Consider the following 19172-nt stretch of genomic DNA (forward strand, 5'->3'; position numbering starts at 1 on the left):
TTCAATATCTTTATAGATGATCTGGATGAGGGAGTCGAGTGCTCCCTCAGTAAGTTTGCAGATGACACCAAGTTGGGTGGAAGTGTTGATCTGCTGGAGGGCAGGAGGGCTCTGCAGAGGGATCTGGACAGGCTGGATCGATGGGCTGGGATCAACTGTATGAGGTTTAATAAGGCCAAGTGCCGGGTCATGCACTTTGGCCACAACAACCCCATGCAACACTGCAGGCTTGGGGAGAAGTGGCTGGAGAGCTGCCCGGCGGAAAGGGACCTGGGGGTGCTGTTTGACAGCCAGCTGAATATGAGCCGGCAGTGTGCCCAGGTGGCCAAGAAGGCCAACAGCGTCCTGGCCTGTATCAGGAACAGTGTGGCCAGCAGGAGTAGGGAAGTGGTCGTGCCCCTGTACTTGGCACTGGTGAGGCCACACCTCGAATCCTGTGTTCAGTTTTGGGCCCCTCAGTACAAGAAGGACGTTGAGGTGCTGGAGCGTGTCCAGAGAAGGGCAACAAAGCTGGTGAGGGGTCTGGAGCACAAGTCTTATGAGGAGCGGCTGAGGGAACTGGGGTTGTTCAGTCTGGAGAAAGAGGAGGCTGAAGGGAGACCTCATCGCTCTCTACAACTACCTGAAAGGGGGTTGTGGCAACGAGGGCACTGGCCTCTTCTCCCAAGTAACTAGCGATGGGATGAGAGGAAATGGCCTCAAGTTGTGCCAGGGGAGGTTTAGATTGGATATTAGGAAAAATTTCTTCACGGAGAGGGTGGTCAGGCATTGGAACAGGCTGCCCAGGGAGGTGGTGGAGTTGCCATCTCTGGAAGTGTTCAAAAAACGTGTGGATGTGGCACTTCAAGACATGGTTTAGGGAACATGGTGGCGCTGGATTGATGGTTGGACTTGATGATCTTGAAGGTCCTTTCCAACCTTAGTGATTCTGTGAATTGTCTTCTGGGTGAGGATGTGTGTGACAAAAGGTGCCCTGGCTAGTAGCCAGCAGGTGTCACAAAGTCTGTGCTTGCTCTACTGCTTCTTGCCATGCAGCCTACTGATGTATGCCCTTTCTTGCTTCAGGTCTTAAGCAACATGGGAAGAGAAGACTGAAGTTCCATCATGATCGGAGGCTTATTCATCTATAATCACAAAGGAGAGGTTTTAATCTCTCGAGTCTACCGGGATGACATTGGGTAAGTGCTTCTGTTGCATCCCTGGTGTTTGCATTTCTGGCTCATTTTTGTGTGGACAGCAACCCAGAGCTGCTTTTTTCTGCATTAGCTGTGCATGCATGTAAGACTCTGACTCAACTTGCTGCTCTAGGCTTAGTTCAGAAAAAAAAAAGAGTTTGTTAAGCCCTGGTCACCTGCAGATGGTAGTAGAGGATGGCCTGCAGGCAAATGTGGGGGTCTCTGTCTTTTTTTTTTTTTTTTTTTTTCTTGATGGTAGAGATCTATCTGTTATTCTAAATGCTTCAGCAACATGGACTGCCACTGCAGGTGCCTACCGGCCTCACTGGAATTGTTAAAACTTTATGGGAGTGATAACATGGGAACTGGCTATAGTTCGCACTATAATCAGGGCTCTGAATTAGTTTCAAACACAGATGCCTAGCATGAAGTATAGGATGCAGAAGACTGTCTATGGTCTTGGAAGGTTGTGTCTGCAAGCAGTCTTGTAGTAACCATGGCTGTATGCTTAAAGCTGGCATTCTGTCCCCCAGCTTTGTGTAGCAGCCTTGTATGCGAAAATCTTACATTCATTGGGTAATTAAAGTTGTGGGAAGCACTGAAAGCCTTCAGTAGGTTGTAGGTGTCTTGTTGCACTTCACGCAAGTGTTATGATGCCCACTTAGAGTGGATCTGTACAATCCTTAGGCTGCTAGTTCCCAGAAGGGACCTTACTAAAAATTTGGTGTCTTACAGGCAGTGGATAGTGCTATAAGGCAGCATCATCACTTGATATTGGGTTCTGGGACTGAAAACCTTAAGTGGCTTTCTTGTACAACACTGCTCTTCCTTGTGGGTTTTCATTAGTGTTAGGCATTAGGTGGAAGTTAGTAATTGAAATTAACAAGTTTAAAACATAGCTAATGCAGGGCTGTGCTAGGTGTTAATTCGAAGTCCAATGAGAGAATTACAAAAAAACTGTCAAGCCAGTCTGCCTTCAGACTGCTCTAGTCTAAAGAGCGTGTCCCTTCTGGGTATGGATTGTCTAGAGGAGGTTAAAAGTTGAGGTGGAACTAGTAGCTAGTCAAAACTGGCACTGAGTCATTGATGGAGTAGCAGTCAACACAGTGTCTGTAATAAGACTTTACCTAATGAGCTTTAAATCTCTTGGCTTGTTCTAAGTCAAGTAAGGCAGAGTAAAGTAGCTGTTCCAAGACTAAGTTATTTGAGGACTTCTGCACAGAGTAGAGCCAATGAAGTGTTGTATTTCTGAAGCAGAGAACGGGTGGCTACAAAGTTTTACCTCTCTTCTGCTGTACTAACTCATTTCACTCTTAAATACTTGTTAGCTGAAGCTCTTCAGAGCAATTCATATGCCAGATCTGACTCTTGTAAAGTACCCCTGATGAACAGGTATCACAGTGATTGAGGCAAGCCAGTCTGTATTATATAGATAAATTCTGAGAATATGTTGGGAGGGGTGAGGGGGGCTAGGGACACTGTTACTGCAGTTTCTGGAAGAAGTTGTTTGTTTGGGTTTTTTTTGTGGATTGCAATCTTAAAGCACTTAACATCAGTTTGAGCACAAACCTATTTTATTCAAGAAGGTGTTTTAATTTAAAGGGCATTCTGGCTGTGGAGATGTAAGCTGGGGAGTGAAATGGTTATTCTTAATGTAGTGATCTTCTATAGCTTTTTATCTTGGCTCATTCCTTTTATAAAGCGAGTGCCTTGTGTTCAGTGCATGATAAAGTACTTCCTGCCGGCTGGCCAGGCAAAACTAGAAAATGGGATTTCCTGCCTGATCCTATCTTAACTTTTGCATTTGGAAAAAGGTTCCAAAAAGATTCAAGTGTGTTCCCTAGGACTTCAGGAGTCAGTGCTTCTGTGAGTGAAATCCTCCATTCAGTTCCTGTGAAAGTGTCGGTCTTGTGACAGGTGGAGCTGATGCTGACTATTAACCAAGCTTGCTCCCCAGGGTGTTGTATTCCTGCTGAAACAGGCCTTCAAACCTGTTCAGAATTTTTTAGATGGGTAACCTTATAAAACAGATTGTCTTAAAAGGGCCATCTCATCTTGTGGTGTGATCAAGTAACTGAGAATCTTCAGCTCTATAGCAAGCAAGTGGAGTTGTATATCTGCCATTTCCTGTTCTGACCACTAGCATGAGTACCAGGTCTACTTAAAAGCTTTTAGTATCCTAACCTTAGAGGGAGGTAGAGAAAGGAATAGCCATGATACTGTAGCTTGTACTCAACTTTGTAGGAGTTCTGTCTCTAACCAACCAACCAGGTGATAGGTTTCTAGAACACTAAACACTTTTTAATAGATTGAAGTGCTGAGGGGTGACCCCATCCAGCTTGTTGGGAGGTAGGTTGAATGGGAAGTGAGCACAGCTGCTGCCTATCTTCATGTGGGCTTTGTGTGATTGACCCTTAAGACTCCTTGGTCTTGGCACTTGCCTTTGGCATTCTGAAGCTTCAACCTATGTGTTGGGGGAGATTAAAGGTTATCTGTAGTTATGAGAACCACTCCCTTTGCACAGTTTAAGGGTCTAAATAAGCACATGCTAGGTCAAATGTTAATGAGCAAAGTGATGGTCAATGAAGAAACCTTTCCCTTGACTTTGTTAAAGACAGAAGTACCACAAAACTTGGACTTTCTTTGCTTGCAACTTAGAATGGCTTTAGTGCATGTAGTGCATTTGTCCATACAGCAGCTAGCTGCATGCCTAAGCAGCCTCTTTTAAAAAAATTATTTAATTCAGGATACCATGGAGGGCTCTACTGTGATATTGAAGTGCCTTGTTCTTCAGTGACATAGCCGTTGGGAGAACCTACCTGCATTTAAGAATGTAGCTATTTAATAAGCTATTTGGAACTGAGCAGCTTACATGACAAACTGCATGCACTTTAAATGTAATAGGCATTTGGTTTCTGAGCTTCTAATACATCACTTTGGCTTTATGGCTCTTGACCCTTAAGGAAAAAGTGCAAGCTGGATAGAGCAGTGTTTGAATCTGCAGGATGTGCTGTATCTTTCCAGATGTGCTCCAGCTCTATCACACTTGCTGTAGTTCCTGTTGGCTGGACCAAGCCAGAAAGCATCAACCCAAACAGCTTCAAATGAGAAGTACTGTCATAGAAATGCCCGCTCAGACTTGCAGTCCTGTTGTGAGGCAGACTGGGAAGACGATACCTGATACTCTGCAGTCCGCAGGCGATGCCTCAGACTGAGGCTTTTGGGGTTTTTTCCTCCAAGGCCTGCTACATGTATTAGCAGAGCAGACTGGGTATCACTGATGTGATACGGATGCAACTTATCTGGACTAAATGCCCAGCTAGCCCTAAAATTCAGCCAAACACAAGTCTGTCCACGCTGGCAGCCTGACCATGGCATGTCAGCATTGTGCCTTGTGAGGGCTTCGTTGCTGCCACAGCTTGTTACTGTCCATCCAATACCACCTTGGCCTTTTGTGCCCAGGAGCAGGGGGAGGGGGTGCTGTTTGGTCTCTCCTTATCTCTTTGGATTCATTGTGCCTTGTGTGTGTGTTTCTAACCCTTTCTCTTGTTGCTGTCACTCCTCCTTTCTCCGCTGGCGCCATTTCTGTCCATCCCATCTCATTGGCTGCTGTAGCAATAGGTAAGAGACGCGTGGTAGGCCATGACTGGCACTGCAGAGTGGGCAATTGGTGTGTTAGAAAAGCTTACCGACCTGAGGCTTCACCTCTAGCGTGTACCAGTTTGCTGGTTCTGGTACTAGTTCTAGTGGGTTAGAACTTGAGGCTGGGAGGACTAACACTCCAGAACAAGCTGAACTTTCCTCACAAGGCTTACTGAAGGGGAGGAATGGGGCTTTTGGATATTGTTATTTTATAGTAGATTAAATTGCTTTCTTATGGAAAAACTAAGGTAGAAATGAAGTATTAATTTAACTCAAACTTGCAAACCTTTCGGAGCAATAAGACCTGAGAAGTATTTGAAGGCCAGAATTTTGCTTATGGGGGGAGCATGTTTACTGATGAAGCTTCTGCATATGTACCCAGACCTTCAAGGAGCAAACACCTGCTGTGGTAGCATATGTTCCTTTGAATACCCTTTGTTTTCAAACTTGGAACTATCTGCTGGATTGTTGACAACCCGCAATGCTTACGAGCATTTGTATGCCTGTATCCTTGCTTGCGAGGATAGTACTATTGTCTGCTCTCAAAGATGATTCTGCATGATCAGTACCATGGCCTTGATGCTGCCTGCAGTCAGAAGACCCCCTGTTCTACATAGTGTCTAAGAGTATGAGTAATAAAGCACAATGAGTCTTGGCTTGGTGTGTAGACTATGTTTCTAAGTCTCAGTCTTGTCATCTAAAGCACTTGAGCTTCCTTCCTGTGTTCTTAGGATTGGTGGACTTTAACTTAATTTGTGGAGTTTATCCTGACTTGCAGCTGTGGGATGAGGAAACTAGTGTGGACGAACTGGCATCCAGAAAGCCACTCAGACATCCCTGTATTAAAGATGGCAGCAGCTAGGGGAAGCTTACACAGCACCTCTTCAGCACTGTGCAGAACCTCCCTACCGTAAATGGTACTGGACCATCCAGTGCATGTAATGCAGTGCTGCTAGCATGTTGCACTGTGAGGACCCTAAGTCCATGTGCAAGAGACCTGTTCTGAAGCCTAGCAGGTTTGAGAAGATATGTGTAACTGGAAAGCCAAAAATGTTCTTAATCCTGCTTGCTGCTTTGAGCCTGCCCTCTGTGGTGCCTGGGGTATGAGGTGAGGTGGATCTGAGAACTAAGGCTCCCTTTCGTGGTGTACCTGGGCACTGACTTCTGTCAGGTGACCCAGGTAGGTTTTGCTGGTATTTTTCCCCTCAGTGGTATGTCTGGGAGGAACTGCCATCGACAAGTATCTTGAGACTACAGTGTGCTTTGGGGCAAGAGTATGAAGGCCTGGGCATGCAGAGTAGACAGTAATTAGGTGTTTGGTCAAAACTGGGCTCTTCTGAGCTATAAGCTGCTACTGTGTTTGTTCCCAGCTATGGTAATCAATTGGGAGTGCTAGCAAAATTAATTGAAGGGAAGGTTCCTTTGCCATCTGACTCCAGATGGAGGTTAGCTGCTTCTGACTACAGTTGCACTGTAGTCCAAAGCTCCTTAGAGATGAGTAATGCTCTGTCTCTACTTTAGTTTGTGCAGAATTTAATGTCTAACTCTGCTCAGAGCCTTCACTTATCCCTCTTAGAGTCATCCCCAGGCACCCTTCCTAAGTGAGCTTGGTGTATGTAGTTCAGTGTCTGACTGTAACCGTATAAGCAGAACTGTGCAGCCAGCTTGTTTTCATGTACGCTGTGCTAATTTATCTTTGGTGGTGATCTCATAGGCGGAATGCCGTCGACGCCTTCCGCGTCAATGTCATCCACGCACGGCAGCAGGTACGCTCGCCTGTCACCAACATCGCCCGCACAAGTTTCTTCCATGTCAAGCGTTCCAACATCTGGCTGGCTGCTGTCACCAAGCAGAATGTCAACGCTGCCATGGTATTCGAGTTTCTTTACAAGATGTGTGACGTGATGACTGCCTACTTTGGGAAGATTAGTGAGGAGAACATAAAGAACAACTTTGTGCTCATCTATGAGCTACTGGATGGTGAGATTTTTCCCTTACTTGTTATGTGATATTGCACTTGATCATTCTAAAACCTTTAGCTTAGTTTGTGGTAATAATCCTTGAAGTATTTTTAACATGTGTGACTGGGTTCAGAATTACTTGTTCTGCTTTCTAATGCCACCTGTACTCTTAAGCGTAGATAACATCTCGAGCCCATAGCCTTCTGTTGATTGTGGCTCACTTTGTTGAAGTGTTGGGAGCTGTGCACTTGTATAAATGAGGTAGCTGGTACTGCACCCCAGCTTCTGAGTGGATTCTGTGTAAGTGTAGGGCTGTCATTATACTGCAGTACATAAAGAGGGCTATCACTAGCACCTCTAAGGCCAGCCATCCCAGCTAGTGCCCAGACGGCTCTAGCACTGTATGGTAGCAGTTGCCCTAGGCTGCAGTTAGTTGCCACTCTTGAGTTGCCTTTTGGGGGCAGTTCTAAGGCAGAAGGAAATCAATAAAACTCAACCTGTTATGTCCCAGCTTTACCTCCCCCAGTGATACAGCTCCAAATTTCATAATAATAATACAGTGTCCCTTCAGCTGCTTGTGATGTCAGCCTGCCTGTGGAGGTTGCCCTTGAGCTCTCTCTGTTTCACATAACATGAGTATTTTGTATTAGTTATGCTTCAGTTTCTTTTCCAGACAAGGCACCACACACGTGTGTCCTGGGATTCTTAGCCCAGGGTCACAGTGACTGATAATTTCTCTGTTGCCTCTGGGCAGATCAAGAGACTGCTGTTTTTCTGCTTTGGTCAGTCACTGTTGTCTCCTAGTAGGCACAGTGAGATCAAACCCTGCCAGTGTGGTGTTACACGGTATTCATGTTAGTGGTCTTTTCTCCCCCTTAGATCTCTTGTGGGTTGTTCCCTTCCTCTTTGAGGGGAGTGGGTGTTAGGCGAACTAGCTGTCTGCAGTTAACATCTGTTTCTCTCCCACACTAATCATCCTGCGGTGCCACTACTGTTACATCTTCATATGAAAATCAAAACCTAAAGAAAATGCTGCAAAAATAAATTGTCCTGCTGTTGGATAAACCCTCTTTACTGTCCCTCGGATGTTTTTGGAAAAACTCCTCAGTGTGCCCTGTGCACATGGCTACACTAGTTGATATTTAATCCCAAAGTGCAGTTGTAGTTAAAAAACGGCAAATACATCAGTTGGACAGCTTTCCATCACCCCTCCTCTCCAAAATATTGCACAGGGAAGTCAATTTAACAAGGCTGTTTCTTTTCTCTTGGTAAGGAATGCTCCAGCACCTTATCCAGAAATTTAATGTGTAAGCAGTGTCTGTGCACTAATTGGCGCTCCTTATAGGAGCGGTTAGCATGGTTGACATGTTTATACCTTGCATCTCTGAACTAATCTTCATTTACCCTTCTGTAGAAATCCTGGACTTTGGCTATCCTCAGAACTCTGAAACAGGGGCTCTGAAGACCTTCATCACTCAGCAAGGCATCAAGAGTCAGGTAACTGGAGGAATTTGGGGTACAGCACTGCTGTGCTGTGTAATTTCTTGTAATCCTGTTCAAGAAAGTATGGTCTTGATTACCAACTAACCATTTGACCTGTGCTGAGTGGAGGTGCCTGAGTAGATTGAGAACACCCTGGCAGGGATGTAGCTCAGTGGCATCTTGTTCTAGGTGTCTACGCTTGTGTGACCTCGTGTTCCGTGGCGCATGGTAAGATGTGAGAGGAAGGGTCCTGAGCTAGGATAATGACAGTCCCTTGCATGTAAATGATTGCTGGCTTCAGGTTCTGCTCTGTGTCAGCTTCTGACAGAGGATAAACAAACCTACCTGCTGAACCAGAAATGGCTCTTCTGTGTGTGAATCTCGCTGAACAGGTCTGTTTTCCACCAACTTTCAGTGCTTGGAGCTGTCAGACTTTCATGCCTGCCTTGTAATGAAGTATTCTTCAGCCTTGTGGATCTTGCTGTCAGCAAGGAAGCTGATGTTACTCTGTTGCTGCCTGTAACACCTTTGCAGATCACCACCCATACAGTCGAGCTTCCTCATGTTAGAGATTAGAATCTCTACTGTGCATTTGGCACAATATTAACCTTTACAATAAAGTTTATGTGGAGGTAGAAGATAAAGGGCACCTGGGGAAAAAGACACTTAAGTTGGACTGTTCTTGGGAATGTGTTTTTTAAACTAGCTCTAATCCTACTCCAGGCTATGGTCCTCAAAACTGTACTTCCCATCTTGGACAGCTCATATTCAACCTCTGAAACCAAAGGACTGTTACAGTCACTGTTTCTTGTGTCCCCAAGGGATATTGCTCACCTTGTCCATTTAAGACAGCTGTGCAACTCATAATGAGGACTTAGCCTAAAACTCAGGCCTCTCACCTGTGTAGCAGGTGAGTCAGGAGAAAAGCTGGGGGTCAGTTTGTACTGAAGCTGCCTGCAGCAGAGAGCTGGGTGAAACTTCAGCCCCGAAGTGCTGAACAAGGGCCTGCCTGGCGACTGTTCTTATTAAGGATAAGCAAAGGCAAACGTCTATGGAGGCTCTGTTTCAAGTCCGTTCATCAGCACTGACTTCATAAGAACTCACTTTTAAACTTCTAATGTACTAGTAGCAAGACTAGCTGCATCTTTCAAGAAGGAAGTGAGAGAGAAGCTGCCCCTGAGCAGTGTATTTTGTGCTAGAACAGCAAACAGTGTTTTGCAAGGGAGTGTGCATATATCAGTGGCCAGATGTGAGTGCATCCGGTCTCAATCCCCCATCGCAAGCCAAAGTGTAAATCACTCTGGCCTTTTGCAGACATTTTGGGCAGTCAGCACTCAAGATAGCTGAGTCAGCTCCTGTTCCTAGGAAAACTGAAAACTAACCACCACCCTCGCTTCCTTCCCTAGCTCTTTTTTCCTTTTGTCTGTTTTAACAAACTCCCGTGCTGTTTGTGTGCAAACCACTATCACAGCATCTTGTTGCGTTCAACAGCAGGTTTAGTCCTTCTCTTACAAAGAGTTCTGGACTACAGCTTCCCCTAAGTAAGCAGTTACTCTGCTCTGCATTGGAATTTTGTACAGCCCAGTTCAAAAAAGCAGAAATAATCCTTTCCAGGCACAGTATGGCAAGGGCAACAACTGAAACATTACTCTGGTACATCTAGCCTCCAGCTCTTCCTTCACTTACTGCCAACTTCTGGCAGGTACCTTAGGCCAGAATCTGGGACTGGGTGGCCTGTCATCCATGTTCCCTTATCCCTGCTTAGGTCATGATGGTGCTTTCCTTAAGCTTGTGTCCTGCTGAATTTAAAGAGCAAAAGACACAGTTATGGCAGACTTCCCAAACTCAACTTTTTGACTTTCTTCTCAATGAAAGATTTAAGGCATACTGAGCTGCTGCGCTCTGAATGCCCACCCCGTATGGCTACAGTGGTCTTTCCAGGGCTGGGATCTTGGAATACAAGATCTGCTTTATGTTTTTTGAAAGTGGATCCGATATTGCTGCATTCCTGGCCAAGGGAAGTGCCCCTGTACTCTGGGAATGGGGTGGTGTGGCACACAGGTTTTAAAAGGTGCTGGTGTGCAGCATGTTTTCATTTCTAGTCCCTACCCATGAAGTAGCCCACTAATAGCAAGACTGCAGGCTGAGCTGATGTCTGGTATCAGAACTGATGCAGGCATTGGCTCATATAACTTCCTCCAGCAGAGGCTAAACCTGCTCCTACACCTCGAGGTGGAGCTGTGCTCCATGTACTCAGTTCTCACCCTTCAGGTCCTGTCTGTATCTGTCCAGACTTCATTAACTAGCTGAGTGCTGTCATTTTCTTCCCCTCCAAGTGCTTTCTGGGAGTATGAGTTGGTCAGCTCTTAGTTACAGTCTTCACCCAAACCTTAGACATACTTTAGTGCTAAAATGCTAGTATAACTTTTTGAAAGTGAGGAGAGGGCTGCCACCAGGCTGCCAGAGCCCAGGAAACCTGCTGGTAGCTGTCTGCCTTTATTCTAGTCAGCATGCTGGCAACTGAGTACAAGTTGGATATTCTTGTCCCATTTCAGCTGACTTTTTCATCCAGCTCAGGGAAGCTCCCAGTCCTGAGAAATTTCAGAACCAGGTACCTTCAGTCCCTCCCTTAGGGAACACTCCGTGCTGCTGGGTGTTCTCAGCTTCAGCACTCTTCAGGCATCTGCTCCCAGATCCATCCAGTCACTTTCTGTAGTGACCAGTAGAGGTTCATGGCACTGATGCTGTTGCAGGAGATGGTAATGTCAGCACATGATCAGTGTCCCTTTGAAAGCCAGAGAACTGGGTATTATATCTGTGTGTCTCTCGTTCCTCTTAAGCCTGAACAAAGCATTGAACAAGGCAGACAAGGAGTCCTCTTTTTTTCTGTGTGTGGGAGAGACAAGGGAGGTACTTTGTACTGCATTGAGCATGTACCTAGGCAGTTCCCAGTGGAGTATAAAACGCTATACCTCTTAGATGTTACAGTAATGGCTTTGCTTGCTCAAGGAGTGACAATGTCTGTGGCAAGAGCATGTGTGAAACCAAGCCACTGCTGGTTTAAAGCTGAGATCATGTACTGCCACCCTGTGGGCCCAATGCAAGGCTGCTGGGGCAGGACCCACTTCTGCATTCTGCAGTCATGCTGGTGGAAGAGGCAGAATTAAGATGGATATAACTTTATACAGGACCCAGAGTTAAGATGCCTGCAGTCCCGGGTGCCTGGTACTTCTCGTAGACTGGGCATCTGTGCCATGGTAAACATGCAGGGCTTGCTTTAGGAATGGCAACAGGAGGAGTCTACTCTGTGTAGGAGCATTATTGGGAGTGGTATTTGGCCTGTCTGTCACTCCCTCTGCTCTACCTTATATTTGGGTGGTGCATAATGGGCCAAGTCTGAAAAGCCATTTCACTGCCAGGAGTGCTGGGTTTCCTGAGGGGAGCTAAGTGTCAAAGCCCCTCATATTGTTTGTGCTAATTAGCTACCTAGTTAATGATGAGCTAGCCTGCTTTGTTCCTGTCCTGAGGTAGCCTTAAATCTAACCTGCCTCTTTATCCCTTACTCCCTTTTCTTGCTATTGACCTGCTTGCCTGCTAACCCTGTGTGCACCACACTTGCTGCTATACATCTACTACTTGACTTTCTGCGTGTGACTGGACCCCACCTGTAGCATCAGGTAGGAAACCTCCCTGTGCCTCTTGACACAATCCATAGTGCTCTTTGGAGGCTTAGAGCCTGGACATTTAGATGCATGTTAAGTTAGCGTTGGTATATAACTCTAATGACTGCGGTCATTAAGAAGCAGTCTTTGGGGATGAACTGTCTCTGGCCCTAGGGTTTCATGTTGGATAAGGGCGTGAACTGGTCAGTCTGTTGCTTCTCTGCTTAACATATGGATTAATGTGACGGTCTCAGACATGATTTGAATGTCATTGGTGGACCCCATGCATCCCTGCAACTAGATGTAGCCTTATTGGACTAGCTAATGAAATGGAAGAACCTTTCCTGCTGTCATTATGACCAATATGTACTCAGCACTGGTGAGGGCGTACCTCGAATCCTGTGTTCAGTTTTGGGCCCCTCAGTACAAGAAGGACGTTGAGGTGCTGGAGTGTGCCCAGAGAAGGGCAACGAAGCTGGTGAGGGGTCTGGAGAACAAGTCTTATGAGGAGCGGCTGAGGGAATGGCGGTTGTTCAGTCTGGAGGAGAGGAGGCTGAAGGGAGACCTCATTGCTCTCTACAACTACCTGGAAGGGGCTTGTGGTGAGGTGGGTGTTGGTCTCCTCTCCCAAGTAACTAGCGATGGGATGAGAGGAAATGGCCTCAAGTTGCACCAGGGGAGGTTTAGACTGGATATTAGGAAAAATTTCTTTACTGAGGGAGTGGTTAGGCATTGAAATAGGCTGCCCAGGGAGGTGGTAGAGTCACCATCACTGGAAGTGTTCAAAAAAACGTATAGACGTGGCACTTCAGGATATGGTTTAGTGGGCATGGTGGCATTGGGTTAACGGTTGGACTTGATCTTAAAGGTCTTTTCCAACCTTAATGATTCTATAGTTTCTAGTTAGGCATAGGATTTGCTGTATTGATGTGATGATTTATTTTTTTGACCAAATCATGGGGTGCGTGATAGCACCCATATCTAAGTGTCAAAAACAGTTATGTGTAATAAATGGCAAGTACTTGCTCTTAGATTTAGAGCAAGCTTTCTTACTCTTTGAGTTTATCTAGAGGTCCAAGATGTCATTTCTTCCCTTCAGACTAAGGAAGAGCAATCCCAGATCACCAGCCAGGTGACTGGACAGATTGGATGGAGACGTGAAGGGATCAAATATCGTCGCAATGAACTATTTCTTGATGTGCTGGAGAGTGTGAACCTCTTGATGTCCCCCCAGGGTAAGTAGGAGGTGTTGAGCTGGCATCCTTTTCCCCTTCAAGGTTTGTGAGTGGGACTAGCATAAGTGTTCTGAACCGTGCTTTTCTCTACACCAGGTCAGGTTTTGAGTGCCCATGTCTCTGGCAGAGTGGTGATGAAGAGTTACCTGAGCGGAATGCCAGAGTGCAAGTTTGGCATGAATGACAAGATTGTAATTGAAAAACAGGGCAAAGGGACTGCGGATGAAACGGGAAAAAGGTAAGAGGCATCGGTGTAAAAGCCACTTGCCACCAGGGACTTTTATGAAAGGGTAGCACTTTTCTGATCTGACAGACAAAGCTAATCTTTATTCCCTTCAGATGTTACTGCTGACTTTTCTCTGGGTAGGTCAGTTGTCATGCAAGCTACCAGCCTGAAGGTCTCAATACAGAGGGCTTCTCTACAGCACTTCAAGTATTAAGATACAAACATAGTGTTAAGTGTGGAGTTCTTGCAGCTAGAAAGACTTTCCCAGGCTGAGTTTTCCTGGAATTTGTGTCTCTAGCAGTTGTAATCAGTGCAGAGACTCTTATTCATAGGATGCAGCAGTAGTGCTCCCAAGGAACAGTGAAGGAACCCCTCTGACCATAGCCTGCTCTACCTAGACTGTTCTCACAAACTAGAACAGCTGTCAGCAGAAGGGGCTTACCCAGTATTAGTCTGACATACAGGTGGTCAGTGGCCGTGTGGATTGGAGGCTCATCAATTCTGGGAGCCCAGCTACCTTCCTTCCCAGTTGCACCTCAGTCAGTACCCATGTTGGAGCTGAAAACAGGTCTGATGCCTTTTCTAGCCTTCCTGCTTGGGGTAAAGACATAAAAGCAAAGGGACTGCCACTTTTCTCTCTCTAACCATTTGCAACTCAATTGTTTCTCTTGGTTGTTTATTGTTTGGTTTTTTTTGCTGACCCCCAGTGAATTGGGAAGGTAGATAATATGCTTCAGCTGTGTGTGCACTCTGCTCTCCTCCCCTGTCTCTTGCTTTGTGTGACTTGTGCATGTAACTCAGATCTCAGACACTTTCCATGATGGTTCCTGTAAACAGAGCTGAGCTGCTATTTGCCCTTTCTCTCAGAACCAAGCCAAGAGCTATCACTTCACTGTCACCTTTAAGCCATCTTTCCTGTACCTGAATCTACCTAGTAAAATGGATGAGCCTCAGGTTGCTGCCAAGTGGGGATTTACACTAGTGAAAATGTTGTCTGTGGAGAGTGAGTAACACTGTCCCAAAGCTTCTGTGTTGTTAGTACCTTTGCCTGTAAATGTGCTATTTTCTTGAGTTGCAGAAGCAAGATTGACAGGGACTTGTGCTGGGTAGTTCTCCCTAGCTGTGGTTCTCTGGTGGGCAAGAGCTTGGAGATGTCACTCTCCAGAAGCATTTAGTTATGAGGTGACCAGAAGGGACAGCTGTTGCCAGTTGCTTTTTGGCATCTAGCATGTGGCAACACTAAACCCTGAGTAATGCTGCCTGAGACCTGGACCACTGCTAGGCAGCAGGGCTTTCCCAGCAGTGTTCCAAAGAAACCAACAGATTAGGAGAAACTAACTCTCACTTACGAAGCACAAACTACACCACTGGGTTGTGCAAAATAAACAGCCAGTCAGCCTGGAGTCAGTCTGCTTCCTGTTTGTGCAGGTAATGGTGGTTCCTAGGACAGCTGAACCTGCCTGTAGTGCTTATCCTATCTTAGTATGCTTGCATAGTTGTCCTTTTGCTCCTAGCAGTTGAGGCAGCCTAGATATCACAATGCTCTATTGCTGTACCTTCTCTATGCTGCTGCCTCTTCTGTTGCTACTGCCTTCTCATTTTCTAGTCCTCCTCAGTAGCTGAGAAGAGTTCTTGGCTGACTTTGGGACCTGTAGCCAGAAAGGTATTCTAGGAAATTAGAATCCAGCACAAGCTGAGTGCTGGCAGTACACCTAGATGGACAGATGGTAGCTGTGTGGATTTTTAGAAGTGAGAGAAAAACTTTTATGGCATAATATTGTGGTCTTTGGCAAGTTGATTCAGAATCAAACCACCTGCTAGCAGTGTGGAAATGAACAGCTGTGAAAAGATTTCTGAACAGGAAGACCCTGAACCTGGCATCTCCTGGCTGTGTGGCAGTGGGATAGCTTTGTGGACAGGAAAGTGTTTTCTCTCCTTTGAACTGTGCTGCAAGGAGACTTGGGCTAGCAGAGTTGCCCTTACAGTGCTGAGGTGCTGCTGGCTGGCAGACCTGAGCATTGTGTTGCTGACTGTGACAGAAGGGTGCTACTCTAATCTCTCTCCTCTCTTTGGGGAGAGGAGGGAGAGAATTCTTTCAAACAAGCTTCCTGAAGTATGATCTTTGTGGTAGTGAAACAAGGAAAGTCTGAGCCAAGAGACTGCTGTTCCCTAAATCTCCCCCTACCTCCCCATTTCCTGGATACCTGTGATGGCAAAACGCTCTGTAGAGTAGTTTCTGCCTGGGCGGACTATGACTGCACGAAGATACCAGGGCTGCAGCACGCACTTGTTTAACTGTCTTGTTTTCTTAGCGGCAAACAGTCAATTGCCATCGACGACTGTACTTTCCACCAGTGTGTGAGGCTCAGCAAGTTTGATTCTGAGAGGAGCATCAGCTTCATTCCGCCAGATGGAGAATTTGAGCTCATGAGGTATGGTGGTGGGAGATGAACAGGCTGATGTTGGCATCTGCTTGCTGCTACGGTAGTGTTGCTGCTCTCAGGCAGACTTGCAGCCCTTGAGTATCTAACAAATATGCACTTGCCTTCTTTCTTTTCAGAGTGGAATCTGTAGGGTATCCTACAAATCCTTCTCTTACACATGGTAGAAGCTCAACTGCATGGTTTTCTTTGCCACAACTATACTGTTGGATGTGGGTATCCTTACCCTTTAGCTTGCTGTATTTGGGGTTTTTTTTGTGCTTAAAACTGGTGTCCTTGAACAGGGCCATTAGCAGGAACAAGATATAAAACTTGGGACTCAAGAAACCATTGCTGCCCTAGGGTAGCACAGATCTTACCACTGCTTTCTTCTTGATGGCTCCCTTTCTGGCTGATGTTTCAAAGCTGTCCCCTGTATGCAGAGGCTATCTCTTTAGGAAGGCGATACAATTGGAGACCATAAGGGAGTTAACTCCTCAGAGTTCACTGTTGCTTCCACCCCTGCAGATACCGAACCACTAAGGACATTATCCTTCCCTTCCGTGTGATCCCACTGGTGCGGGAGGTGGGTCGGACCAAGCTGGAGGTGAAGGTGGTGATCAAATCCAATTTCAAACCTTCCTTGCTGGCCCAGAAGATAGAGGTAAGAGAATAAAAAGCTATGGCCTCTTGTGCCTGGCAGTTATGCCTCTATTTTGTCCCCTGCTATGGAGTCCTCACAGATGAGTTTTCAAGCTTGTACAGGACTAAAAGTGCACTGAATGCCCCACGGATGCGTGGTGCTGCTGTGCTGTGGAAGGGAACTGCTGTAGAGTAGGGAGGTGGAAGTTGTTTTCAGCTGCACAGCCACCTTGGCAGAGGCTTCACTTCCGGCAGCAACTGTTCACGTAATGTCTTGGCCACTGTGAAAGGTTCATGTTCTTCTGTCTGCATGATCTGATGGTATGTCAGACAGCAGGCTATAAGCTGTGTAAGACAAAGGGTCGCTTTGCAGCTTAGTCCCCTTCTGGGAAAGTCTTACTGCTGCAAAGCTAGGCTGTCCAGAGCCTGGTGCCACCAGACCCTCCCTGGCCAGCCTGGCATCCTGCCTGAGGTCATCTGCCCAACACTAGCCAGGTTTCCTGCACCCTGAACTGGAGAGCTCTGCTCTGTTTCTTGATTGGCTGTTGTGGATTCTGAAAATGTGTTTGAACCTTTCCTTCAAGAAACTGGAGAGCTAGCCTAGGATGCCTTGTGGTGACTGATGTTCTCTGGGCCCCGAGATGGGAGAAGGAAGGCCAAAGGGTCCAGGGTAGCAGCTGTGCTCTCCTGGGAGGAGGTAGTCTTCCCCTGAGACTGCACGGAGTGCCCAAGCTGCAGTCTCCTTGCCCCTGCTCACTAGACTCTGCTTTCCAGGTCCGGATCCCAACACCCCTCAATACTAGTGGAGTGCAAGTCATCTGTATGAAAGGGAAGGCAAAGTACAAGGCCAGTGAGAATGCCATTGTCTGGAAGTAAGTGAGCATGTTGGGTCTGGGGTGCCACAATGGCAGGGCTTGGGGGGACAGAGTATGTTCAGTGCTCCTGTCTGCCCTGAGCACATGTGGTGAAAGGGAGAATAAACTCGGGCACCTCCTCACTTCTGGGCTTTCTCTGATAGGATAAAACGTATGGCTGGAATGAAGGAATCCCAGATCAGTGCAGAGATTGAGCTGCTGCCCACCAATGACAAGAAGAAGTGGGCTCGGCCCCCGATCTCCATGAACTTTGAGGTGAGTCCTTGTCTGCCTTCCAGGCTGCAGCTAACCTTGGAGATGCTTTGTCAGTCCAGTCCCTTCTGCCCTCGGGGAACTGCACAGGTTTGAGTGTTCCCTGTCCCAAACTGCCATGTGACTCTTCTTCCCCACATGAGGCCAGCCAGATGGCAAAGCTAATGGAAGAAAATTGTCCTTAAAGCCACTAGAGCCTGTCACCATGCATGCAGGGAGTCAGGAAGGGAACAGTGGCTCTTGATGTCCATTTCTAGATGTGTAGCCAAGGGACCCTCTGGCTTTTGTGTGTGGAGAGCGTCTTACTCCTCTGTTCCAATGCTCTCCGTTGCCTTTCACTTTCTCAATAGGTCCCATTTGCACCCTCTGGGCTGAAGGTGCGCTACCTGAAAGTCTTTGAGCCAAAGCTGAACTACAGTGACCATGATGTGATAAAATGGGTGAGGTACATCGGCAGGAGCGGGATCTATGAGACCAGATGCTAGCCCCAGCAGGCTGGCAGGCTCCCTCTTCTCCAAGCCATCCTCTGCCTCTCCTCAGTCTTCAACTACATTCGGAGAAAACATCTGCCTGACCCCTCTACGCAGATTGAAAGACCCTGTGGCTCACCTTGGGAGCGGACTCACCTGCCTGTGCTCAGTTACCACCCACGCTGCAGATGAAGTTCAGAATCCCGTTGTGTGCAGGGGTGCAGTCAGCCTCCTGCTCCCTGTCCCAGGGTGGGGAAGGGCTAGTCTAACTCCCATCCTCTCGTGATCTTTCTAGGGAACGTCCACCATTAAACTCCTCTTCTGTTGGTGTCTCACTACTTGCATCATATCCTAGTATTTCTGAAGTTCTTGTGCATATGTACTCGTAGAATAGACCTAAACATAGGCTGGACAAATCTGAATTGAAGTTGCCCTGGCTTCTGTACTAGCTATTGCTGTTGTGGTAGATGTTGCTGGCCAGTCTGAGATGCCTGGGGTGGTGAGTGAGTTGGCCTCCACCAGAGGAGATGGTGGGCTCACTGCATCTCACCACCACCTTATTTCTTGCAAAGTCATCAGTATAGAGTTCTGCTGTTGGAAGGTTTGTGACCAAAAAGGATGAGGGTTTAGACTCTTGCTGGTGTGTGTGTGTGGGTGGCACAGCATTTCAGGTCCATAGAGCACTTACCCCCACGCACTGCTCGCTTGAGCCAGTCTGTCCTTTCCAAACAAATTGGAAATGTGGCCCTCAGTCCCAGAGAGTGCGGGTCAGCTGAGCTCTGTCAGGATGTGAACAGGGTCTGTCCTTGGGAATCTAAAACGCAGTTGGCAGTAAGAGCCCCCTGCCCCAGCCTGCCCTCTCCACACTTCTACCAAACGCTTCTGGGCCATAGGAATGCTGCTGCTACCCACAATCCTGCTTCTGGTAGTGTGGTCTCCATTTTGTACACTTTGTGATTTGTCCAGCTCTGAATCTAATAAAGTATGTAGAATGGAGAAGGCTACCTGTGCTGCTGTTTGGGACTTGTGGTGCAAGAGTCTGGGCTTGTGCCAGAGTGTCTCGGGGCTTGCTTTTCTTGCTTCCCCAGCCCTGGGTTGACTGGGGGTTAGTGGGTGAAGAGCACAAGTGG

At 47.0% G+C, this 19172-nt stretch overlaps 1 protein-coding gene across 1 annotated transcript; it reads left to right on the plus strand.

The window, feature by feature from the left end:
* Positions 1-825: 825 nt before the first annotated feature.
* Positions 826-18224, plus strand: AP2M1 (adaptor related protein complex 2 subunit mu 1). The gene is made up of 10 exons (XM_082003627.1): positions 826-1178; positions 6532-6797; positions 8193-8275; positions 13022-13157; positions 13254-13395; positions 15696-15815; positions 16332-16467; positions 17220-17317; positions 17464-17575; positions 17923-18224. Exons 1-10 carry the CDS (start codon positions 1105-1107, stop codon positions 18055-18057), a joined length of 1302 nt encoding a protein of 433 aa, XP_081859753.1. The 5' UTR covers positions 826-1104; the 3' UTR covers positions 18058-18224.
* Positions 18225-19172: the final 948 nt, after the last annotated feature.

Source organism: Phaethon aethereus (genome assembly GCF_964289735.1).
Source record: "Phaethon aethereus genome assembly, chromosome: 9".
Taxonomy (NCBI): Eukaryota; Metazoa; Chordata; class Aves; order Phaethontiformes; family Phaethontidae; genus Phaethon; species Phaethon aethereus.